This window comes from Pseudophryne corroboree, chromosome 6, assembly GCF_028390025.1.
Source record: "Pseudophryne corroboree isolate aPseCor3 chromosome 6, aPseCor3.hap2, whole genome shotgun sequence".
Taxonomy (NCBI): domain Eukaryota; kingdom Metazoa; phylum Chordata; class Amphibia; order Anura; family Myobatrachidae; genus Pseudophryne; species Pseudophryne corroboree.
Window position 1 is genome coordinate 308,953,924 of NC_086449.1, and position 21,681 is coordinate 308,975,604.

At 43.5% G+C, this 21,681-nt stretch overlaps 1 protein-coding gene across 1 annotated transcript in view; it reads left to right on the forward strand.

Moving 5' to 3' along the window:
* The first annotated feature begins 286 nt into the window (after window positions 1-286).
* ENTREP2 (endosomal transmembrane epsin interactor 2) overlaps window positions 287-21,681 on the forward strand; it is a 1,280,798-nt gene continuing 1,259,403 nt past the window's right edge. Inside the window, exon 1 of the mRNA XM_063926232.1 lies at window positions 287-1,451. Coding sequence (XP_063782302.1) covers window positions 1,224-1,451 — 228 coding nt within the window. The 5' untranslated portion in view covers window positions 287-1,223. The remainder of the gene's footprint in view (window positions 1,452-21,681) is intronic.

The following is a 21,681-nucleotide window of genomic DNA, read 5'->3' on the forward strand; positions in this document are numbered from 1 at the left end:
TGGTGGATGATGTAGTGAATAGTAAGTGACATGGTGGATGATGTAGTGAGTAGTAAGTAAGAGACATGGTGGATGATGTAGTGAATAGTAGGTAAGTGACCTGGTGGATGATGTAGTGAATAGTAGTTAAGTGACATGGTGGATGATGTAGTAAGTAGTAGGTAAATGACATAGGGAATGATGTAATGAGCAATACAAGAGGTAAGTGACGTGGGAGGTAATGTGGGCTGTAGGTGCACGCTGCAGTGACATGGGCTAGTAGCAGTGAAGCAGCCGGTATAGAGCACAGATGAGAAGGGGTTATTGTCCTGGCCCCCTCCCCTCCTGACACTACACTGGAGGAGTTGCATCCATTTGCAGAGCAGCCCGCGTTGGCTATCACCAGGGAAAGCTCTGATACACGGGACTTTAAATCACCTCCTCCAGCAGCCGCTGCCGCCGCCTGCAGATCACAGCTGAGACAGCGCAGATCACTATCCCCCCGGCTCCAACTCCCCAGCTCCCTGTCCTCTCTCCCCTCTGTCCCTCCGTCCGCCTCGTGTTTATCTAGAAGTGACTTCATCGCACTCTGAGCCGCGGCTGTGTGCTGACACTGATCCCGGGCAGCCGTATGGCACATCGGGGAACTGGATGCACAACTTGCCCTTGAGTTACATTATATACAGTAGTAGGTGGTGAGGCTGACGTGCAGCGGAGGAATAGATGGGGATCTGAGAGCAGCTGCGTCCCTGTGTGTGTGCGGGGAAGGAGGATGCACATGCAGTAACATCACACCTGTCTTATCTATGGACGCGATCACCGTATGGGCACCCCGGACACATGGACCTGTGCTCGCCTGATCTCTCCTGCGCGCCGCCGGTCACACTGCTGAATGGTCCCCGCTCTCCGAGCTCCGGGCAGTGAGAGTGCAGGGAGGCTGGGTGCCCTGACGCTGAGTGCTGCTGCTGTACCAACACCTGGGAGCTCCGCGCACCTGCTCCTATATGTGACCCCCCGGCTGTGATACTTTTGGCCTGTGCCAGTCTGCACTCCGATTCCGAACGGCAGGACTCTGACTGCCCGCTGCCCGCACTGGTGAGGGTTCTGGCACTGATCACAGTTGTTGCACTGGAGGCTCACCCTCGGATGTCAGAGCTGCAGCTTGGTACTTTATTGCCTGGTCCTTCCGTGGTTGCTCCTAGACTAGTCGCTACCTGTGGAAGGCCCCCTGCCCACTTCTGCCCATGATGCCCCTAAGTGCCTTCTCCGGCACCCGCTCCCTGAGCCCTGCCGCTATATCCCGCAGCCTGTCCCGCCTCCGGGAGTACCGCACCCGCTCCCGGATCATGCTGTCCCTCGGAGTCTCCCAGATGGTGCTCGGATGTCTGATCGTGGCTGTCAGCTTCGCCGCCCTGGCTCTCACCACCTCTGCCAGGGTCAGACACTCATGCCCCTTCTGGGCAGGCTTCTCGGTGAGTACACTGGAACTTCCCTCCCAGCTATTACTGGGATACCAGTTGAATGTCTTCCTGCTGTGTGGATGTCAGAGTGATCACCTGTATACATTGTAGTATTACTGCACATCTGTATAGGGCAGCACCAGCCCGAGCACAATGTTTTCTTCCTCCTGTACATGGATGTATAGACCACACTAGTGACTGTGCCAGCTATGGTAAATATTAACATGAGCTATTGATGACTTGTGCCACGCTTATGTGCGATAACCATAAGCTAGCAACTCATGCCAGCACTGCCAGGTGGCATTTATAGGTGCCCCTCATTTCTGATTGTGTGCTTATACACTATAGAATCTATATACAATTGGTCACACTGCAGGTGATATATATGTCATCTATAGGTGTTACAATTTGTATTAATAGCTACCTATTGGAATATTGATGTACAGATTTTAGGTCTTTAGTTTTTGATTGTTAAATGCATTCCATAATTGTGGGTTCTATATTAAGAAAATGTGATGAGACTCTGTCAGGCTCAGCAGCCAGTGGTCACCTTTTACCATGCTGGGAACAATAGGTAGCTGCAGTGTTATTATTAATTGGCAGATTGTGATAGGTATATATAGCCCAGGTTGCCTGAGACAATTGAATGAAAAGAATGGAGGAAGAGACAACCCCTTGTGTTACCTACTAGCTGTGCAAGAGTCGTCTAGTTGCTTCGTGGCACTGACCACACAGTGATTCTAAAATAATAACATAGTAAAAACATAATACAAAATATTGATTTTAAATATAATGCTTACAAAAATAAGCAGCCAGATTGCTATCCTTGCATGTTAGTAATCATCCAGATTGTCCAAAATGGCATTGGATGTTTTAGCAGGTAGTATTAGCTGAATTATAGCACATACTGCCTTTGTGCGCACTGAGTTGAAATGTCTCGAACAGGTGTCTGGTGTAAAGGTCTTTTTCAATCAAATTACAAATTCCTGCTTTAAAATGTGTTGTTGTTTTTTTGCAGATACAATTCCCACATCCACTCATTTTGTAGAACAACCTGCACACCTTTTCCTTCTAGTGATTGTTTCTTACATTGCATGTTAAAATCATCAATTTGGCTGACAAATGACACTGCTAGCAGAACTCTATCTAATGGAAAGATATGAGTATGACAGTCTGTGTGCTGGCTCACTCACATCCTCACCATACACATGAACAGGATGCTTCTGACACATTTTGTCTTATAGGCTAAAAGTCTGATCATGGTGTAAGGTACATCTGGCCAAGTACATCATCTAGTGACGGATTACTCTGTGTGTGTGTGTGTGTGTGTGTGTGTGTGTGTGTGTTTTAAGTGTAAAAAGTGTCTAGAACAGAGGCTGTTTTGTTTGATCTCTTAACCCTGGATTTTACAAACGATGCAAGTGCCCTATGTGATGGTACCCTGTGTGACACGGTTATAGTAACAATAAAGTTGGCATTAAACGGTTAGAATACTATTTTACATGATTATTATAACACATGCTGATGTAACTAAGAAACGTTCTCTAAACTGCCTCTAAGTATTTTTTTAAAGTCATTTCAAGAAATAATAAAAACAAAAACCGGAAAGGATTCTGTGCTACTTGTAAATTATCTTACTGGTCTCACACAAATCTACAAACCCCGTTTTCACATCCAGTGCTACTTAATTTATGGAGAAAAGAAAATGAGCTGTGATTCTGTGTTTCCCCTGAGGGGACCCACAGAGCAGACGGCAGATCTGCTGCAGATGCTTCAAGGACAAGGGCATTTTACTTTTAGAGAACAGTGAACTGAACCTTCACCCCCAATAGGTTAAGGAATATATAGACTGGCCTAACTCTGTGTGCACTGTTCTCAGGGACATCTGCAGTGGTGTCAGTGCGCCTTATGGCATATCTTGGGGTGACTACAAACTCTGACTGTTATCATTATTATCAGCTGTTCCTTAAAGAGAGTCACAGGTATAACAAGAAGCTCCTCCTATACATAGTGCAACTGACATGGCAAGCAGTAAGATTATTCTTAGCTAGGGATGGCCATTGGTGGGTAACAACTGATGGTGATTATCGATGGTGCCATGGGTGCTTAACGTCAGTGGCATGATACCATTGTCATGGGCTCATCGATGGTTTACACAATGAATGGACTTCGTGCTGTGGGGAATAGCACATGGTAGGCTAATCAGGAAAGGGGGTGGTCCTTAGTATTTGGAGCAGGGATAAGATTTATTTTTTCTGCATCGATGGGAGGAAAAACATCGCATCTGAAGCTGCACACTGGAGCGATGTTGGTCCGATTTACTGTGTGTACAGGTGATTGCACCATCCCACGGTCTCTAGTGACAGCCGCCAGATTTGATGTGCTCACATCAAACCTAGCAGTATGACTAGTGACCTTGTTTCATTCTGTCCTTCATAAAGCTTGTTATAATGTGTCCACAGAATCTGGGCTCAAGGGCATTCATTCCGATGTCGATACAAATGCCTGTCGCTCCACTGTGGAGCCAGTTTAAGCCATTGCACTGGTGGCTAGCCACTTGATCTCTGGCAAAACCATTGAACACCAGTAGGAAACCATCAGTGGTTGTTAACCATAGTTAGTTAATGGTATACATTACTGCTGTCGGCCAGTAAGAGTCCACTTTTTTATTTATTTATTTTGTAAATTACTGTAAAACAAACCACATTTTTTCTTTGCTGAGATTATTGCTGAGGGCGTCTTAATAATAACACCCCAAAGTTTGGATAAGTCTCCTTTGTTGGTATTGGAATAAAAAAAGTATTGTCGGACATTAAAATATTAAACCTTTGATTATTATGGTTAATCTACTGTTAATAGTAATGACACTAACTTAAGGAGCCAGATGGAGCTAAATGCATCAGACTGTGGCCATGATGTTTGCTACTATTATTGAATATTAACACTATAGTCTTCATCAGTAGATTAGAAAATTGGTACAGTATATGCTGATGCAACATTTAGATGTAAGTGAACACAGGGGAGTACTGTACCTCATGTGAAGAGAAGTACCTAAGCAATATCTGGTACATGGGTGTATTTATTTTCAGCAATACTTCTTGATTATACTTTAGCTCAAGTGCTGGAAGTTCATCTTCTAGAAAACACTTTTGGGTTATCGTTTGTTGTATGGTTTTTCAGGTATTTTCCTATAAATTAGGAAGTTTTATGCTTTAATGGGTATTTTAAGCTATACGGCACTAGTGGCAGGAATTGCATATAAAGTGGGATAATAACACGGAACACTACCCATGAAACCATATAAGCGACTATTACTGTCCATTATATAATGCAGAATTGCTCTGAGCTTTAAAGCAAAACATAATTTCACATAATAACTAAATTGTTCAGTGTCAAACATGCCCTGTTTTGTAGTGCAAAGGTGATTTTAGTGTGTGTGTGTTATACGTGCTTATGACTGTTGAATTGATTACTAGTACAATGTTTAGAGGAAATATAGGGATATTATACGTTCATGCTACAGTACTTAAAACAAAAGTGTAATTTTCTCTCTGAGTGTACCCAAACATTGTGGAATTGTGATACAGTTGAGATGCATGTGTTATACTGCAAACATTATTGTCCTTTACCACAAGGTGGCATATTACAAGGTATCATACGTAGGACTGGATGTACTAGAAAGAAAATGCATCCAAAAATCTGAAAACTGATGTTTTAGGAATTTGGCAGCATTTCCGTTTTTTTATCAAGCTCCAGAATGTAATACATTCTGGAGCTTGGACCCGGTGGGTAATGCCATCTTTATGTAGCTTTACCCAATAGAAGCCTATGGGCTTCTCTTCTTGTTTCCCCATGAGAGGGATCCAATCATATCCCTATCAGCACCCTCAGGGCTGCTGTGTCACACTGAGCATGCGCAGAAGGACTCTCGAGTCCTACATGCAAAGAGATTTTGGGCCTTACCCCGAGTCACATGCAAGATCAGAAGTAGATGCATTTTGTGGACAGTAGCTGACTGCGCATGCCGCATGATATATGATGCATACGCCGCACAGAGCACCACGCCATGTACTGTATATGCTCACAGAAGGAGGCTGGATTTCACTATCTGCAAAATAGACATTTCTGGGTGGTAACTAGGTGGCCAGAGTGCGAATGCACGAAAAAGTTCTGTCTCACTGTTGTGTGGGTGTGTAGACTTCGGTGCTAGTTTGTGCTGTGCATATGGAGAAGGGCCAGTTGTTTCTGGTGGACTATTCACACCCAGCATGAGATGGGTGTAAGTGCCACTACAAATTATGACAGAAAAACAGTGTTTACCACAATTATATACATGAAGATGGACGAATACTCTCATCAGCCAGCACTGCTAGTCCCCTTATGTCCCTTCATGTCTACTACAGTATTACATTTGTTTAGCATTATTGCGACTTATTTGTTGCTCTTCTAAATTCTAAGAGAGACAAAGGTAATTATGTATTATCTTTTATTCATATGTAGTGGTCATACTGAATATATATGGTCTGCTATAATTGAACATAAATGATGGGAGCAAGGCATGAAAGAGCCCATTTCCACCTTGATAAAACCATGTCATACTGCAGGAGGGGTAGGAGTTAAAATGTGCAGATAGATCAGGATTTGGGAGGGGCGTGTCCTGGATGAATTTTAAATTGTGTAAAATAAATAAAGCTGTCCAGCATTTTTGCGCTGCAAGCAAAACCAGATAGGATTTTGGGGGTCATACTGAGTTGCTCGCTAGCTGTTTTTAGCAGCCGTGTGAACGCATAGTCGGGTGTGTATTTTAGCCTTGCAAGTGTGCGATCGCATGTGCAGTCGAGCTGTGCAAAAAGATTTTGTTCAGTTTCTGAGTAGCTCTGAACTTACTCAGCCCTTGCGATCACTTCAGCCTGTCCGGGGCTGGAATTGACGTCAGACACCCGCCCTGCAAACGCTTGGATACGCCTGCGTTTTTCCAAACACTCCCAGAAAACGGTCAGTTGACACCCACAAACTCCTTCTTCTTGTCAATCTCCTTGCGATCGGCTGTGCGAATGGATTCTTCGTTCAATCCATCACCCAGCAACGATCCGCTTTGTAGCCGTACGACGCACCTGTGCATTGCGGTGCATACGCATGCACAGTTCTGACCTGATCGCAGCACAGCGAAAAAACCTAGCATGTGATCAGGTTGGAATGACCCCCTTTATCCGGGCTTCACCCACTCTGCGGAATGCCCTCCCATGCACAATAAGACTCTGCTCTAGTCTCCAAACCTTTAAATGTTCCCTGAAAACTCACCTCTTCAGACAAGCCTATCAAATTCCAGTCCCGCCCACATACCCTTCAATGCTTCCCTATCCAATGACATCCTCTCTGTACAGTACACTTAACATCACATATTTTGTCTTTCTTTACTCTCACACCCTCCTGACCTTTGGCCAACATTGCGTGGTGATCATATCATACAACCCATTAAGAACTTTTTTTCAATCTGGTGGACCATTATGCAATAGGTAGTATCTATCCTTGTGCATCAATGCCCATTTCCCTATAGCAGGCATTCCCAACCACGGTCCTCAAGGCACACTAACAGTGCAGGTTTTAGTGATATCCAGGCTTCAGCACAGGTGACTTAATTAGTACAGTAGCTCAGTTATTTTGATTTAACCATCTGTGCTGCAGCCTGGATATCACTAAAACCTGAACTGTTGGTGTGCCTTCAGGACCGCGGTTGGGAATGCCTGCCCTATAGATTGTAAGCTTGTGAGCAGGGCCTTCCTACCTCTATGTCTGTCTGTTTTTACCCAGTTTTTGTTCTATTTCTGTTCTAATTGTAAAGCACAAAGGAATATGCTGCGCTATATAAGAAACTGTTAATAAATAAATAAATAAATAAATAAATAAATATAATATGTATCTGCACCCCTTGCATTGCAGCATGGTTTGTCCAGGTACAGAGTTGCTCTTTTTTTTTTTTTAGCTTTGCTCCCAACTCTGTATCAGTTCTGATTTTGTTTTTCAGTGTCATACTGTATTTTATTTTTCCCTCTAATTGTAAATATATTGCTTTAATTATGCCAAACTGATGCATCATTTATTCTGTGCTGCTAAAAATAGAATCCATCACCTTTTAAAAGCAGGGGTTAATAATCAGACTTCTAAGGTTATGTAATAAAAAAACCTTTGTGCTGTGTTGGATCTGCCCTGCGCTGACAGGTAGAACAGGGCATGCTTACCAGTTTGCCCTCTCTCTGGCCCTTATCATTTATTTACATATTTGCAAGGCAAAATGATATCTTGTTTTTGTGCTATTGCTATGTAAATTGGCATGAAGCTGTGAGTAAAATGTAATTTGGTTTAGGGGCCCATATATCAAAAATGATGTGCAACCCGTTTTCAGGTGTTAGCTGCAAATATTTAGTATCAACTGTATGTATGTAGGAGGAACTGCAGCAGATATCTCTGATGCCTGCTGCGATCCCTCAATTTCCATTGGCAGACGCATCCCCATAGGTTTCTTTGTGGGATTTAATACTGTCAGATTTACCAATTTCTGGAATGCGGATTGATCCCCACAGGTACAGCCAGCCTGCTGTAGCCTAAGGACACCGCATATGCAGCTGGCAGTGGGGTCCACTAGAACCCTCACCGGAAATGCCTGCTGTGCATGTGCGGTCAGCGGGTACCGCACATGCGCAGAAGCCCAGGCAGCCCTCACAGCACATTGCAGGGGCCCTGTCCCTGCGGGTGCTCAATAGTACATAGCGCCGGTACAATTGCATATTGCAATGCGACCCTGGGCGATAATTTTGTACCCAGATTGCATGATTGAATATGCTATTAATGATAAATGGTCCCCCATGTCTCTTTGTTTCCTTATGTTTGAGACACCAAAAACTATATTGTAAACTCAATTGTGCAAGAAGGTCTATATACTGTATAAAATTCTGTATTCATCACAGTATAAGATTGTATACACTGTAAAAATAAATACAGATTGTTATCTATATAAAACATCCCAGTTCCTCCAGATTATCCTTTCATTAAGCGCAAGCAGTGGGCTCTTGTTATCTATGCAGATCCATGTTACTGATATAAATCCATCTACAAAAGTAAATTGTTATCACAAAAGAGTAAAATGGCTTGGGCATATTTATCACAATAAGCATCTCAGATGATGAATTCGCCTCAATCTGAAATGCGATAATTGAATACATTGCAGGGATGTATAATTTATTGCATGCAAGGACAGAGCTTGTGAGAAAGCTCTGTCCATGTGAATCCACTTACCACAAATCTCAGGGTATTTTTACAAACCTCGTAGAATTACACTTACCTGGAGCCAGGGGCACCAGAATGTTTTGTGGTTGTGGGGGGGGGGGGCATAGTAAAAAATACATTTTGGCGCTACCCCCCCTTGCGGGGAGCGCTTACCTCTGGATCCTCGCAGAGACCCCTACTTTGAAAAGGCTGCCGCCGGCACAACAGCCTGCTGCCCCATGTCGTGTCCTAGCTGGCTCTTCAGGGATGCATTACTGGGAGGAGGCGTGGCCATGCTGGTCCTGCTGGGACATCCCCGCCTCCTCCCAGTAATGCATCAGTGAAGAACCGTATAGGACAGGATAGGGGGCAGCACGCTGCGGCGCCGGTGGCAGACTTTTAAAGTAGGTATCTCAGTTGGGATCCAGAGGTAATCGATATCGATCCCTCTCCCCAGCTCCTGCGCCTCCTACATGTTTGTGGGGGGCATGCTGCCCCCTTCCCCCCCCCCCGTTCTGATGCCTCTGCCTGCTGCCAAGATCGGTAAACCGGGAGGGCAGCCTGTGATCAGTTCCTGTGCTCAGCTGTGACCCCCGGTGCATTAAAGTGAGCTTCCACTTTGCAGCATCACTTTACTGCACCGGGGGGTCACAGCAGGAGCACCAGATCACCAATCACCGGCCCCTAGGAGCTGGTAAGTATTATTATTATTATTATTATTATTATTATTATTATTATTTTACGCATTTATCAGCCTGTGTGTTTATCAGACACACATGGCTGATCACATGGGGCAGATCCGAGCACAGCTTTTGTGCAGGTGTACAGAAATAGTGTTATTATCGTAGGGTTCCCTCTGGTATTTTGTACAATATTTTTATTTATTTATTTTTTAGTAAATCTGGGCAGATCACATTTCCCATTACAAGTATTGGAAATTCCATCTGGAAATGCGAATTTAAGGGCTTGGAGGAGAATTTGGCTAATTTTCCAATTGCCCCGTAATACTAAAATAATGTGAAAAAGATGTGAAAACACAATTTTCACATTATTTTAGTAAATATAATATTGATAAATATGCCCATTATGCACTTGTTAGTAGTACACTGCTTGATCACAAATGTAGAACTTTAGAATGGGATCATGCTGCGCTCAACCTAAAAATGTTTGTGCCCACTCGGTGTCAGAGAATGTACAGTAACCATGTGAGGGTTTAAAGAAATGTATTGTACAATGTGACTGATAGCAAAAAGGTTATACTAAACACAAATAATAGTTATGTACGTAAAATACATCAAACTGATTCATTCAATGTATTGACTATGTCATGTGGGCATAACAAATACATATGCCCTGTTGTTCAAATAACATCACATAAATGCTGCGTTAGCTGATTCTTCAAATATAGTAATAGTGAAAATGAAAAAAATGAGAAAATGATACATAAAACAAAACAAGTGAATGTCTGCCAAGGTGCCCCAAAATGGGGAAATTTACTTCATTCAATGAAATCTGCTGTGAACCAGCTATGGAGAAGCTCCTTTTTGCTGTGATCCAGCTCAACTATACAAATAATGTTGTTTGGGCTGTGAACCAGCTGATAGGTGGAAAGTCTAGTACAGAGTGCAGTATCCCGCTCCTCTGTAAGGTGGTACTGTGCACTGGATTGTAACTTGGTGGGTGATCACGGTGTTTTCTCCGAGGTTGGGGCACTATTGGTGGAATTCAAATGTTTGAAAAGTTGGTTGGATGTCTGTTTTCTCCTGTCTATTAGATAGGGAAAAAACAGACACCCAACTGACTTTTGAAACATTTGAATTCCCCCCTATGAGGGCTGGGTGGGTTAGGGGAAGCGAGAGCTCCGGACCAACCCTTACCTCGTTTGTGCCAGCTCCCAAGCGCCTGTCAGTTTACAGGCATGGCACCGGGAACTGGTCAGTGCTGGAGGTGGATTTTGTCTGAGGCAGAGACTACCCGGTTTGGGCTTTGCTGAGCCGTTCACCGTGTGTCCCCCACCACATACAGAGACTCACCTGTCTTCCTCTCCCTCGCCGTGTACTCAGTGTTCCACTGGCTTACCTTCTCCTGTCCTGTCTGCCCTTCTCAGTAGCAGCCGCTTACTTCCGGGTGCAGCATGTCAGGTGACCACTGTTTAATCTGTGCTGCTCGTGCTTTGATGCACGTTTCATCCTTGCTGTTTGCAAATGGTGATCTATAATAGTGTTCTGTGCTTCCAACGCGTTTCAACCCTCTTGGGGCCTTCTTCTGAGAATTCTGCATACTTCTGTCTAAATGTAGAACTTACTCTTCCCCCCCCCCTCCTCTATAACAATATACTTACTTGTATACTTGTACCAGTCATCTATTAAGTATACATGAACTGTATTTTGTCCCTTCTACTCTTAAAGGGTACAATAATCCATGTAAGCAGAGAGAAGGGACAGATTGAGCAGATATTCTCATAGTTTAAACTGAAATATACATGCCATATCCCTGCTATGCTCCTGGGGGCCTCATAATCAAGTCTGTTTACACAAATCTCATTAAGAATAAAGGTTTAATTTGAGGGAACATTAATGTTCTATTGAGAAATTTATCCTCCACTTAATTTCCAAAAGTATATTTTTGTGTATACTATATGATCAACTTTTCAAATTCAGATATTTTTGTTTAAGTTGAGGCCTCTACTTGAAACTAATTATTCTACATCACTCACCTGTTTATAACCATGTTACATCTATGCCAATTAATGTTTATTCTCCTTGCTAACCAAGCCAGTAATCATGTGCTATAATATAAAGCATGTTCGAGTGTAGCAAGAAGGCCAAGAGAGCCTCATCAACATTGAGGTTGGCAGACCTTTCAGATTTTATCCATATAAGCGGAAAGCTGGTAACACTGAAACTAGAATTGCCTAGCTAGATAAAAATAAATAAATAAAGTACATTAGTTAGTCGCTATAGGTTTGGGGTCAATAATTACTTTAAAGTGGAATTAAAGACATTAATGAGGTTTCATATTGGTATGACTGGTCTATGGAATTGACTGAAATGCTTTAACAGGAAATTCACCCTATTCTTAGTAGGGTCCTTTTTCACTTTGGGGCCTATTCAGATGACCCCGATAATTAAGTATCCAATTCAAGGAAGCCAAGTGGATACATAATTACCAGAGCAATTCATATGGCTTTGATTCTCGGAAGTAAATATTAGGCAGCCCTACTGGGCCCCTAATAATGAATGGGCCTGTTATATAAAACATGTGGACACTGCATGTGTGATGGGCCCAATGGTGATGATAAATAGGCCCCTTTGTGGTAATATCATTTTTAGGGTTAGTGTTAAGGTTAGGTATACTTGCCCACCTTATCTTTTTCCTCTCCAAGAGAAGCTGGGAGAGGAGATTCAGGTGGGTGGATACGGGGCGGAACCAAGCTAGTAGCATCATTAAGCCTCATCACCTCAAGGGAAAATTTACGTGATTGGTGCATATTTGCATAGGGGGAGGGCTAGATTTATGTCTTTTCATGAAAACTAGGCCCCACCCCTCCTTGAGGACCCCGGGATTCCCTCTGTTAATATCCCCATTCTGTATACTTTGCTGGGAAGTAGCTGGGTTGTGGGAGGGGTACCCATTCTTCTGGAGCTGCGGGGGAGTACCCAAAAAAATCACGTATCTCCTGCAGGTTACGGGAGAGTAGTCAAGTATGGGGTTAAGTTGAAACTGCTAGAATGCTTGCTTAGCAAAATAAAAAATGGCTTCTTGAATAAAATGTATCCATCACTTATACACACAGTGGATGCAGACATTTTTGGGCATAATCAACATTCAACAGCCAATCAGGTAATTAGGAACTAGAGGCTTGGTGATATTCCTGGTACCTACAGATGATGACTGTTGGTCTACACCACAAAGTAACTGTCTCTATAATGTTTAAGTGACAGGTGCAGTTTAATATACAGAGGCCTGTAGATTCAGTTCGCCATGATGGGCGGCTGTAATTTTCATGACCGAATTCGGTATCCCAGCATTGACAATTTTTCTGCAAACATCTATTAGAGATAACGTTGGACATAATCAGACAGCACTTTGTGGCCATCATTCCTAATTAAATTGCTCCCAACAACTTTTGAATGTTAAATCTCTGAGGTATGGGAACTTTTTGTTTTATTCAACAAGCAAAATGTATTATACATTTAAAAAGTAATAATGACTCAATACATTAAAATATAGGGGTCTATTCAGACCTGGACGCAGCCGCGTTTTCGCACGAAGTGACCGCATCCAGGGAGCCTGCGCATGCGCTGCATCTATAGACGGCCATAGACATCTATAGACGGCCGCCGCTGTCAATCACCTTGAGGCCGCATCTTTCTGAGATGCGGCCACATGATGATGGGTCAACATCATCATGTGGCCGCATCTCAGAAAGATGCGGCCTTAAGGTGATTGACAGCGGCGGCCGTCTGGGGAGCGACAATGCGGTATTTAGTGGGTGCGGTCTGGACAACGCAGGTGTGTCCAGACAGTTTTCAGGACGGCTGCATGACGTCACATGCAGCTGCTCCGAGAAAAAATGGCGCTTCAAAAAAAAAATTGTCGCTGGACCGCCTGCCAGCGCAGCCATACTCCTCAGGCAGGGGTCAACCTCTAATCGATGCGTTTGCAACTAAATTGTAAATGCACTACGGGCGCAAGACACATGCTGGGCGGCCTTGCCCTGTGCTGGGCGCCCCACAGCATGTGAGTAGATGGACGCAGATGTGGGAAGCAAGATCTGCGTCCATCTCTGAACAACCCCCTCCATGTAGTGGTCTAAATGGTGATTCTGAGATATGTTTTTACCATTGCCACATTATTACCTCCCTACATTTAAGCTTTACACTAAAATTTTGTCCACCTAAAGCCCAAATGACCCAAAAGATATCAAAGTAATATTTCTTAAATACAGTTTTAGAAAACTATACTGATGCATACCAATCCTTACTGAGATAATGTTTATATCATAATAACAAGAGTAAAGCAACAACATTCTATTTTATCTAAACCACAGGGGGACTGAAATGTAGGAAATAAACAGTTGTTAATAATAATAATAATAATAATAATTATAATAATTTTATTTATTTAGCGTTCTTTCTCCAGCAGGACTCCGGGCACTTTACAGTCATCAAAAACAATGCACATACAGTAATACAGAAGATTAAAGTAATACAGCCACAAGACAAGCCACACAGACAAAAAAAAGAAAGAAAACCTAGAGCGCACAGTAAGCATAATGCAGGATTGCTGTAGGCATATTGGGTAATAACTTCCACGGGTTTTGTATTCCACCCTCACAAAGTACCAGGTGAGGCAGCCATCTTGGGCACACTGTGTAAAATTACCTTGGGTGGAATAGTTCACCCCTAGAAGAGATGACACAAAATGGGGTGATTTCAACATCCTAATGCTCAGAGTAGGGTCCCCCAAAAAACATCAGGTCCATGTGGTTTTCATCCCACCCACAAGCGTACCAGATGAGGCAGCCAAGTTGGGTGCACTATGAAGGGTGAGCCATACAAGGGTCGGAGGTGAGCCATACAAGGGTCCAATACCCTTGTACAGGTTGAGTATCCCATATCCAAATATCCGAAATACGGAATATTCCGAAATACGGACTTTTTTGAGCGAGAGTGAGATAGTGAAACTTTTGTTTTCTGATGGCTCAATGTACACAAACTTTGTTTAACACACACAGTTATTAAAAATATTGTATTAAATGACCTTCAGGCTGTGTATATAAGGTGTATATGAAACATAAATGAATTGTGTGAATGTAGACACACTTTGTTTAATGCACAAAGTTATAAAAAATATTGGCTAAAATTACCTTCAGGCTGTGTGTATAAGGTGCATATAAAACATAAATGCATTCTGTGCTTAGATTTAGGTCCCATTGCCATGATATCTCATTATGGTATGCAATTATTCCAAAATACGGAAAAATCCGATATCCAAAATACCTCTGGTCCCAAGCATTTTGGATAAGGGATACTCAACCTGTATAGTAGTACGATATACCCTGTACAGAAAGATCCATGTGAAGTACATCCTGCTTGCAGAGGAACCATCCGAGGCAACCATCTGGGAGTGTACTGCGTAGGTTGCTGCTGGCAGGTTGTCGCAATCAGTGGAGGTACACATTACAGGAATAGCACATGCTGGAGCTGAATTATAGTGTAAGAAAAAAAAGCACATGGTAAGAACACATTTTTAGGTAACCAACTGAAGGAGGAAAGTTGGGATAACATTATTTTGATAAAATTATAAATGTCAGTGACATAGCAGGTACACACTAGATGATGTGCCCGATATGTCGGCCCGATCCGTCAAATTGGATGTCATATCATCTAGTGTGTACCCAACAGGTGTTGGCAGAGCAGGGTACCATCTGCCCCCCAGGCCCATAGGCGAACGCAGGGGGGGTTTCTGGTTGCACGGAAACCCCTTTCCTCTTGGCAAGTGGCTCAAATTCTGACAATAATAGCAATGGTACAGTATATAATACGATTACTACAGCTGCCGCCACATCATGCAGTTTAAAGGAGCAGAGCTGCTGGACATGCCCAGTTTCCTGTGTGTGTGGATCTGAGTTCTCAATCAGTGTTCTGGACCAGAGAGTAACTACCAGGAAGAAGAGACAGGAGCCTTGCCATGAGGTGGGAGAATGTGTGCTTAGAAAATACAGTTCTGTCTCCTACTGGTTCTATTATGTTTGTATATTTATTTATTATAGTAGGTTTAACCTTTTCTCACCATTTATTTATATTATTTAAATATGTTTGATACAGCCTATACTATTGACCATCTATAGTGTTATATTAATACTGTATGCTACACAGTATCCAGTGTATAAATAGACCAGTGCTTACATTAATGTCCAGAGTTATTACTAGGTTCTTCTGCCGCTCCCCGAGACTCCCGCACTTGATCCAATGTTCCGCAGAGTGGGAGATTGTGGACTGTATTTGGAAATCCCCCTCGAGAAATCCTGCGTTTGCCACTGAGGCCAGTGCAAATTAAGTATTTCTGGGCCACCTGGCTGCACCTTCCCTGTGAAAAGCTGGGCCGCATGCTTGAGTTTGCCGCCCAGGAAGAAAGTTGTCAGCCAGCCCCTGGTACCCAGCATTAGAGATATGAACGCTTAGCGTATTTGAACGCACAGTTGGCAGCTGACAAAAGTTAGAAACAAGGATACCACCCTACTGCCCTGTTTTTATGAGACATTCAAGATTTCTCATTAGTTTTGTGAGATTTACCTTTTACTGACTGTAAACTTTATGACTATTTTTAGCCCTTTGTCTGTAAGTAGTTGTATCCCAAGCAGTCCTGTTTAACATGTACCATTTATCAATAATACAAAAATAAAGATGTTATATTAATTTACAGTGGTTATATTTTCAGCTTTCTAAATTATTGTCATTGCAAAAAACTACTAAATAACTATCAGTTTAAAATCCAATATCCCAGCTACTGCATTAGTATCTGAATCTCTCCAGGGATTGTTGTGAATAATTACCATGCAGCTAGGTCTGTATTCACTGGCCAGTGCTCTGAGGGAGAAGTGGATGTACAGTACTTTAGCAGCACTTCCACTGTGTAGAAAACAGAACTATCAGATATGATTGATTAGTAATAGAATACTATTAGAGCATATAAAGTAATGTTCCACTTAATGACTTTGGTGGTTAGTAGTATTGGGGGGGATGAAAATCAAACATCTCTAGGTGAATGGCAAACGTGTCAAATATGTTTTTATTGCACAATCGTTATTTTGTGTAACCTCTAGGCGCATCGAAACCTATTTGGACATTGTCAGACAGGTGCTTTTGTTTACCATATTTTTCCATATTTATTTAGGAAAGGAAACTGCAGTATTTGAAAATGATGATTTGCTGAGTTTGTCATTAACATGTACTATCACAAGGTCTCATTGAGATTGCTTTAGATGTTTGGGGGTTCCAGGTCAGAAAATAGCAGCATTCTAAAAAGGCTGTCTGGCCATCTTTCATATAAACATTACTAAAAGGCACATCAACTATAGGGGACTATGTATTAAGTTAGATAACCACTTCATTGAAAATAGGCTTTTTCCTATCTACTCAATGGGATCCGGTCTGAAGGTCGACAGGGTTTCTAGGTCGACATGTGCTAGGTCGACCGGTCAAAAGGTCGACATGAGTTTTTCAAATTTTTTTCTTTTTTTTAACTTTTTCATACTTCATGATCCACGTGGACTACGATTGGAATGGTAATCTTGCCCGAATCATGGCGAGCGAAGCGAGCCATGCGAGGGGACACGGTGCACTCATTCGTCTTCTCGGTCACAGAACGCAGAAAACGACACAAAAAACCCAAACAAACTCATGTCGACCTGTCGACCTAGAAACCCGGTCGACCTTCAAACCCTGTCGACCTAGTGACTGTTGACCTATAGTGGTCAACCTAAACATTGACCTAGACACTGTCGATTTGATGATCCACATCCCTACTAAATGCAGTGTTTCACAAAATTTGAAGATGTACACAAACTCAATGCATACCTCCCAACTTTCAAGACCAGCGTTTCGCGATTCCTGCACGGCTTGGTCGCGTGCAGCCAAAAGGGAAATCGCCCTCAATCTTCCTAGTTTCTACAGAATTAATAGTGGCTCAGGGCACAAAATGGCCATCTATGTGTGTAGGCAGGATCTACACTTTAAAAATTGGAGGTAAGGGAACGTCACTTTGAGGTATATGTATGAAAAACAACGGTCGTTATGCGCCTGGGGCCGTATCACCACATTATCGTGGTGATACGGCCGAACCCTCCGCCACAATGTATTATATGTGTGGCTGCCGATGTGGGAGGGCGTTATCTCACCTGTCCCGGTATAGTGCTCCTTCCACATCGGCTCGGCTGGTATCGCTGCCGCTGGCTTTCTGCGCATACGTTCGTCTTTGTTCTTCCTGCTTGCGCCGCTGGCGGCCTCCGGCGCATGCGCGATTCATTTAAGTCCTCTGGGATCTAAGGCCAGCTCGCCAGTGCGCATGCGCCGTCTCCCCACCTCCCCCCGACCTGTGCAAGGTGACCCGACATATGCTCAGAGAAGCCCTAAGGACGCGAGGGCTGCCAATAAAGTTTAATTTAAAAAAAAAACACACATAAAAGCAGCAACAGTACTGCAGCACCAGCCCTGACCTAGCGAAGTGGGAGAGGGGACATAACGAGCGGTGAGTGACTGTTCCGCAGTTAATACATCAGGGGGCCAGCAAATAGGTATATGCACAGCGCCCCAGACGAAGCGGCCCCATGCGCATTGCGATTGCCTTAAACTCCCGCTGTGAGCCGCATCATACATAGTGATGATTAGGTAACAGCGGGAGTTAGCATGCGCTATGTGCAAAAAACACATAGCACACGTTCTTACATCTGCCCCAGTATTAGGTATTCCCTTTGTAACATTTCTGTTATGTTTAGATTGATTAGAAGTTAAGCACTGATCTCTCCGTGTGTACCCCCCACAGCGATAGCGATGTGCAGCCCCACGTGGCTCTATCGCCAGTGCTAGATTGGCCTGCATGCAGACTCAATCTAGCACATCGCTCATTTCACCCGCTGGGTGATATAAGCGCCCCCCCCCCCCCCCCCCCGTCCGTCCCCCTCGCTCAGCACACATTGCGCTGTGCTGAGTGGGGGGAGAGATGTGTGCTGAGCAGTCTGTGTTAAGATAGCTCATCACACATCTCTCCCATCAGTACTGGCCTTAAGCCTTGAATGGAGATAAAGAGGACGGAGATACATACCTCCCAGCATTAAAAAATAGGTGATTGGGACAACTGCGAGTCAAAGCAGTGCTCAGAAAAGGGCCGTGGTCTATTTGAAAGTGGGCATGGCTTCACGGGAGTGCCACTATCATGAGCCACATACCCCATTTTTGTCACTGAGGGGGCATGCCCAGCGCTCCGTGAGCTGTTGGCATGCCCCCTCTCCCTGTCTCCAGTGAATAGATGGCATCAGAATCAAAACTATACAATTATCTATAATAAACATAGTTAAAACGTTATCCTCTAATAACAAGGTGCTTAATATACTGGATAGGCTGTTTGAAAACCAGAGCCTAATAATTATCTTTATTGTTTGCTAAGAGTGTTTTAAGTAGTTCCATTTGCTGTTTATTTAAATATTCCACTTACAAGCAATTGATGCACAGAATGCAAGATATTGGACAAATGAAGGCGACAAGTTAATGGAATCTCTGTTAAAACATTTTGCATTACTTTTTTATTTGATACACCCAGGACTTTGATGAGCAGAGAACAGGACTAATCTTGTATTCATTTAAAAAACACTTTGCTTGTATGTGATCCTGTTTCAAAAAGGTCTCAACCCTGTTTCTTATTGACTACGCATATGCTTAAAACTCTCCTTATGCTTCTGTCAGCACTTACAGTAACTCTCCCAGATGTTTAATCTCCGAATTTACCAAGCTGTTCACACTTGGACTTCAAAACCAGAATCAGAAGGAAGATTATGAAATGAAACTAATATGCACACCAATCACATGATCAGTAATGTCAAGTGGAAACATTGGTGTCAATGGTGGTGATTCAGAGGCTGACGGAGAAGAGACATCAGCCGCTGTCAACTGTGCACTGAGACTTGTCCCGATTCTCACTGCTGGTGGACAATGGACATAGATCCATAGATTTCCTTCCCACTCTTGTGTGGCACCCCATCATAGCTGCCACGAACTGTAGTGTGACTTTTGTGCCCCTTTCCCTGTTGAGTGCATCCCTGACTGGACACTATTAAACTTACAGCAGGAATAGGGCTACCTGTGCCTTGAGTGCTGTGTCTGGCATGTGGACACTGACCAATAAGCAACAGGCGTATTGATCCCAGAGAGAAAAAGACGGCTTGTGCAGGCTGTCTAACTGTGGTCTTGCTTTTTGTATTTCAGTCAGTCTAGTCCTGCAGAGCTACATATTTTATATAAGACTGAACTTTCAAAACTGTGATAACTGAATAAGGAGCTATAGCTATTATGACTGAGTTCTCCAACATGAACTATTTAATGGCCATAAACTAGTACATGGGGCCCCACTAGTAATGCAATGTCTATGTTATTACTTTTGTTGCTTTTATTACTTCGTTAAGATTGTTGGTGGTTGATAATACATTCTGTAATGTTTTGTGGTAATGTGTTTTGCATGCACAAAGTGTTATTTTAAATTGTGATAACTACTGCTAAGCTTTACAGTAGAGAAAAGGTTACCTAGAAGCGTTCCAGCTAAATAAAAACTACTGAGGAGCAACCGTGTAATTAATGTCTGTGCTAATTGTAGTTGAACTATATTGTGAATTGCCAGATAAACTTACTCCCTAATACTTACCTGTAAATCGTAACCTTCCACGTGATACAAACCCCGAGTGTCACACTTGCCTCCGTGTAATTTGTGTAACTATATTTTGGGGAGCACAACCAGGGAAACAGATGGGCAAAGTGAGAGTAATCAAGGTAATGATATTAATCATTAATTTTGTGGCCTTCAGTACAATGCCCCTTGTCTCCTGTTGTCCATCCACCACACTATTCCTTCATCTCTAATACCCCTTTTCCCCTTCCGCTAAAACTCGGGTATTGCTGTGATAACCCAGGAAGCTGCTTGGTGGAAAAGGATTTAAAAAACACCCCTGGGTCCAATGACCCAGGAATCCTACCTAAATAGCGACCAGGTTGGACCCGGGAAGGAACTGAGTTACTAGTATAAACGGGTATCCCAGATCATCCCACCCAAGTCACGTTTCTAGTATCGATATTGGGTAAAAAATGTAATGGTGTCTATGACAGCTGTCACCAGGAAGAGAGATTACAGCCTCACCATATGGTTTGGACCATTACGGTTTTTACCCCATCCTGACTACGTGGAGGTTGTAATCTCTCCCTGCCCGTTTCCCCAGTGACAGCTGTGACAGACACCCTCCCGGATGGGACACCCCGCAGTTTGGCTGTCGGTTGCCGGACCGGTGTTCTATAGTGTTCACTCTAGAATTCGGGCAAGGCAGGGCGCCGGACTGAGAGGGGCAAGCGCCGAAAAAGGGGCATGGCCACACAAAATAGGGGGCATGGTCATTTTGCGTAATAAAAATGGGCGGTTCAGCCCACAGACGTTAAAACAGGGGGCGTGGGCGGCCGGCGGCGTCACTGTTTGGGGCGTGCCCAGCACCTACGGAGGTGCTGGGCTTCCCCCAAGCTCTCTCACAGCGTGAAAGGATGCTGCGCGTATGCGCACGGCATCTTTACACACTGGGAGGGTAGGAAGCGGGCAGCTGTTCTAGCAGGGCGCCACAGAAAGGGCAGGACGGATTTTGCCCTTAAAAAATCGGGCAGGGCGCGGCGCCCTGCTAAAACAGCCTAGCGTGAACACTAGTTCTAGCGTCTGGAATGTTCCAGTTTTGACCCAATCCCAAGGAGATCCGGATTTCCCGCCGCTTGGAGATGATGTCAACTCCAAGCGCTAGCAGAAGAGAGAGACTGCACCTGTGTGCTGTGTAAACGGCATCCACCTGGGAATAACCGGGTTGGAGCAGCAGTGTGAAATGGGTCTGTGTTCCAATCCCTAGTCAGACCCAGGATTTTGGTGGAAAAAGGGTATAAATGGGGGAAGTTAGCTCTGCTCCAGCATAAGGGCATTTTTATAAATTTAAATAAACTGTAGTATTTAGTATTTAAAGCTGTAAACCTGTATGGTTGAGGGATCTAACAGTGGAAATAAGCACTGTACCTTGTATAAAATACATGTATATTTAGCCTGGACCAACTATGTTTTATGGATTAATCAGGTGGTAAAGAGGGCACGTGAGCCAGTTTCACCAATTTGATTAAGTAGTTGATTTTCAAGGCCTTAAACATGTTGGGCTGTAAGTCTAAATTTAGTAAACCCTTAATAAACA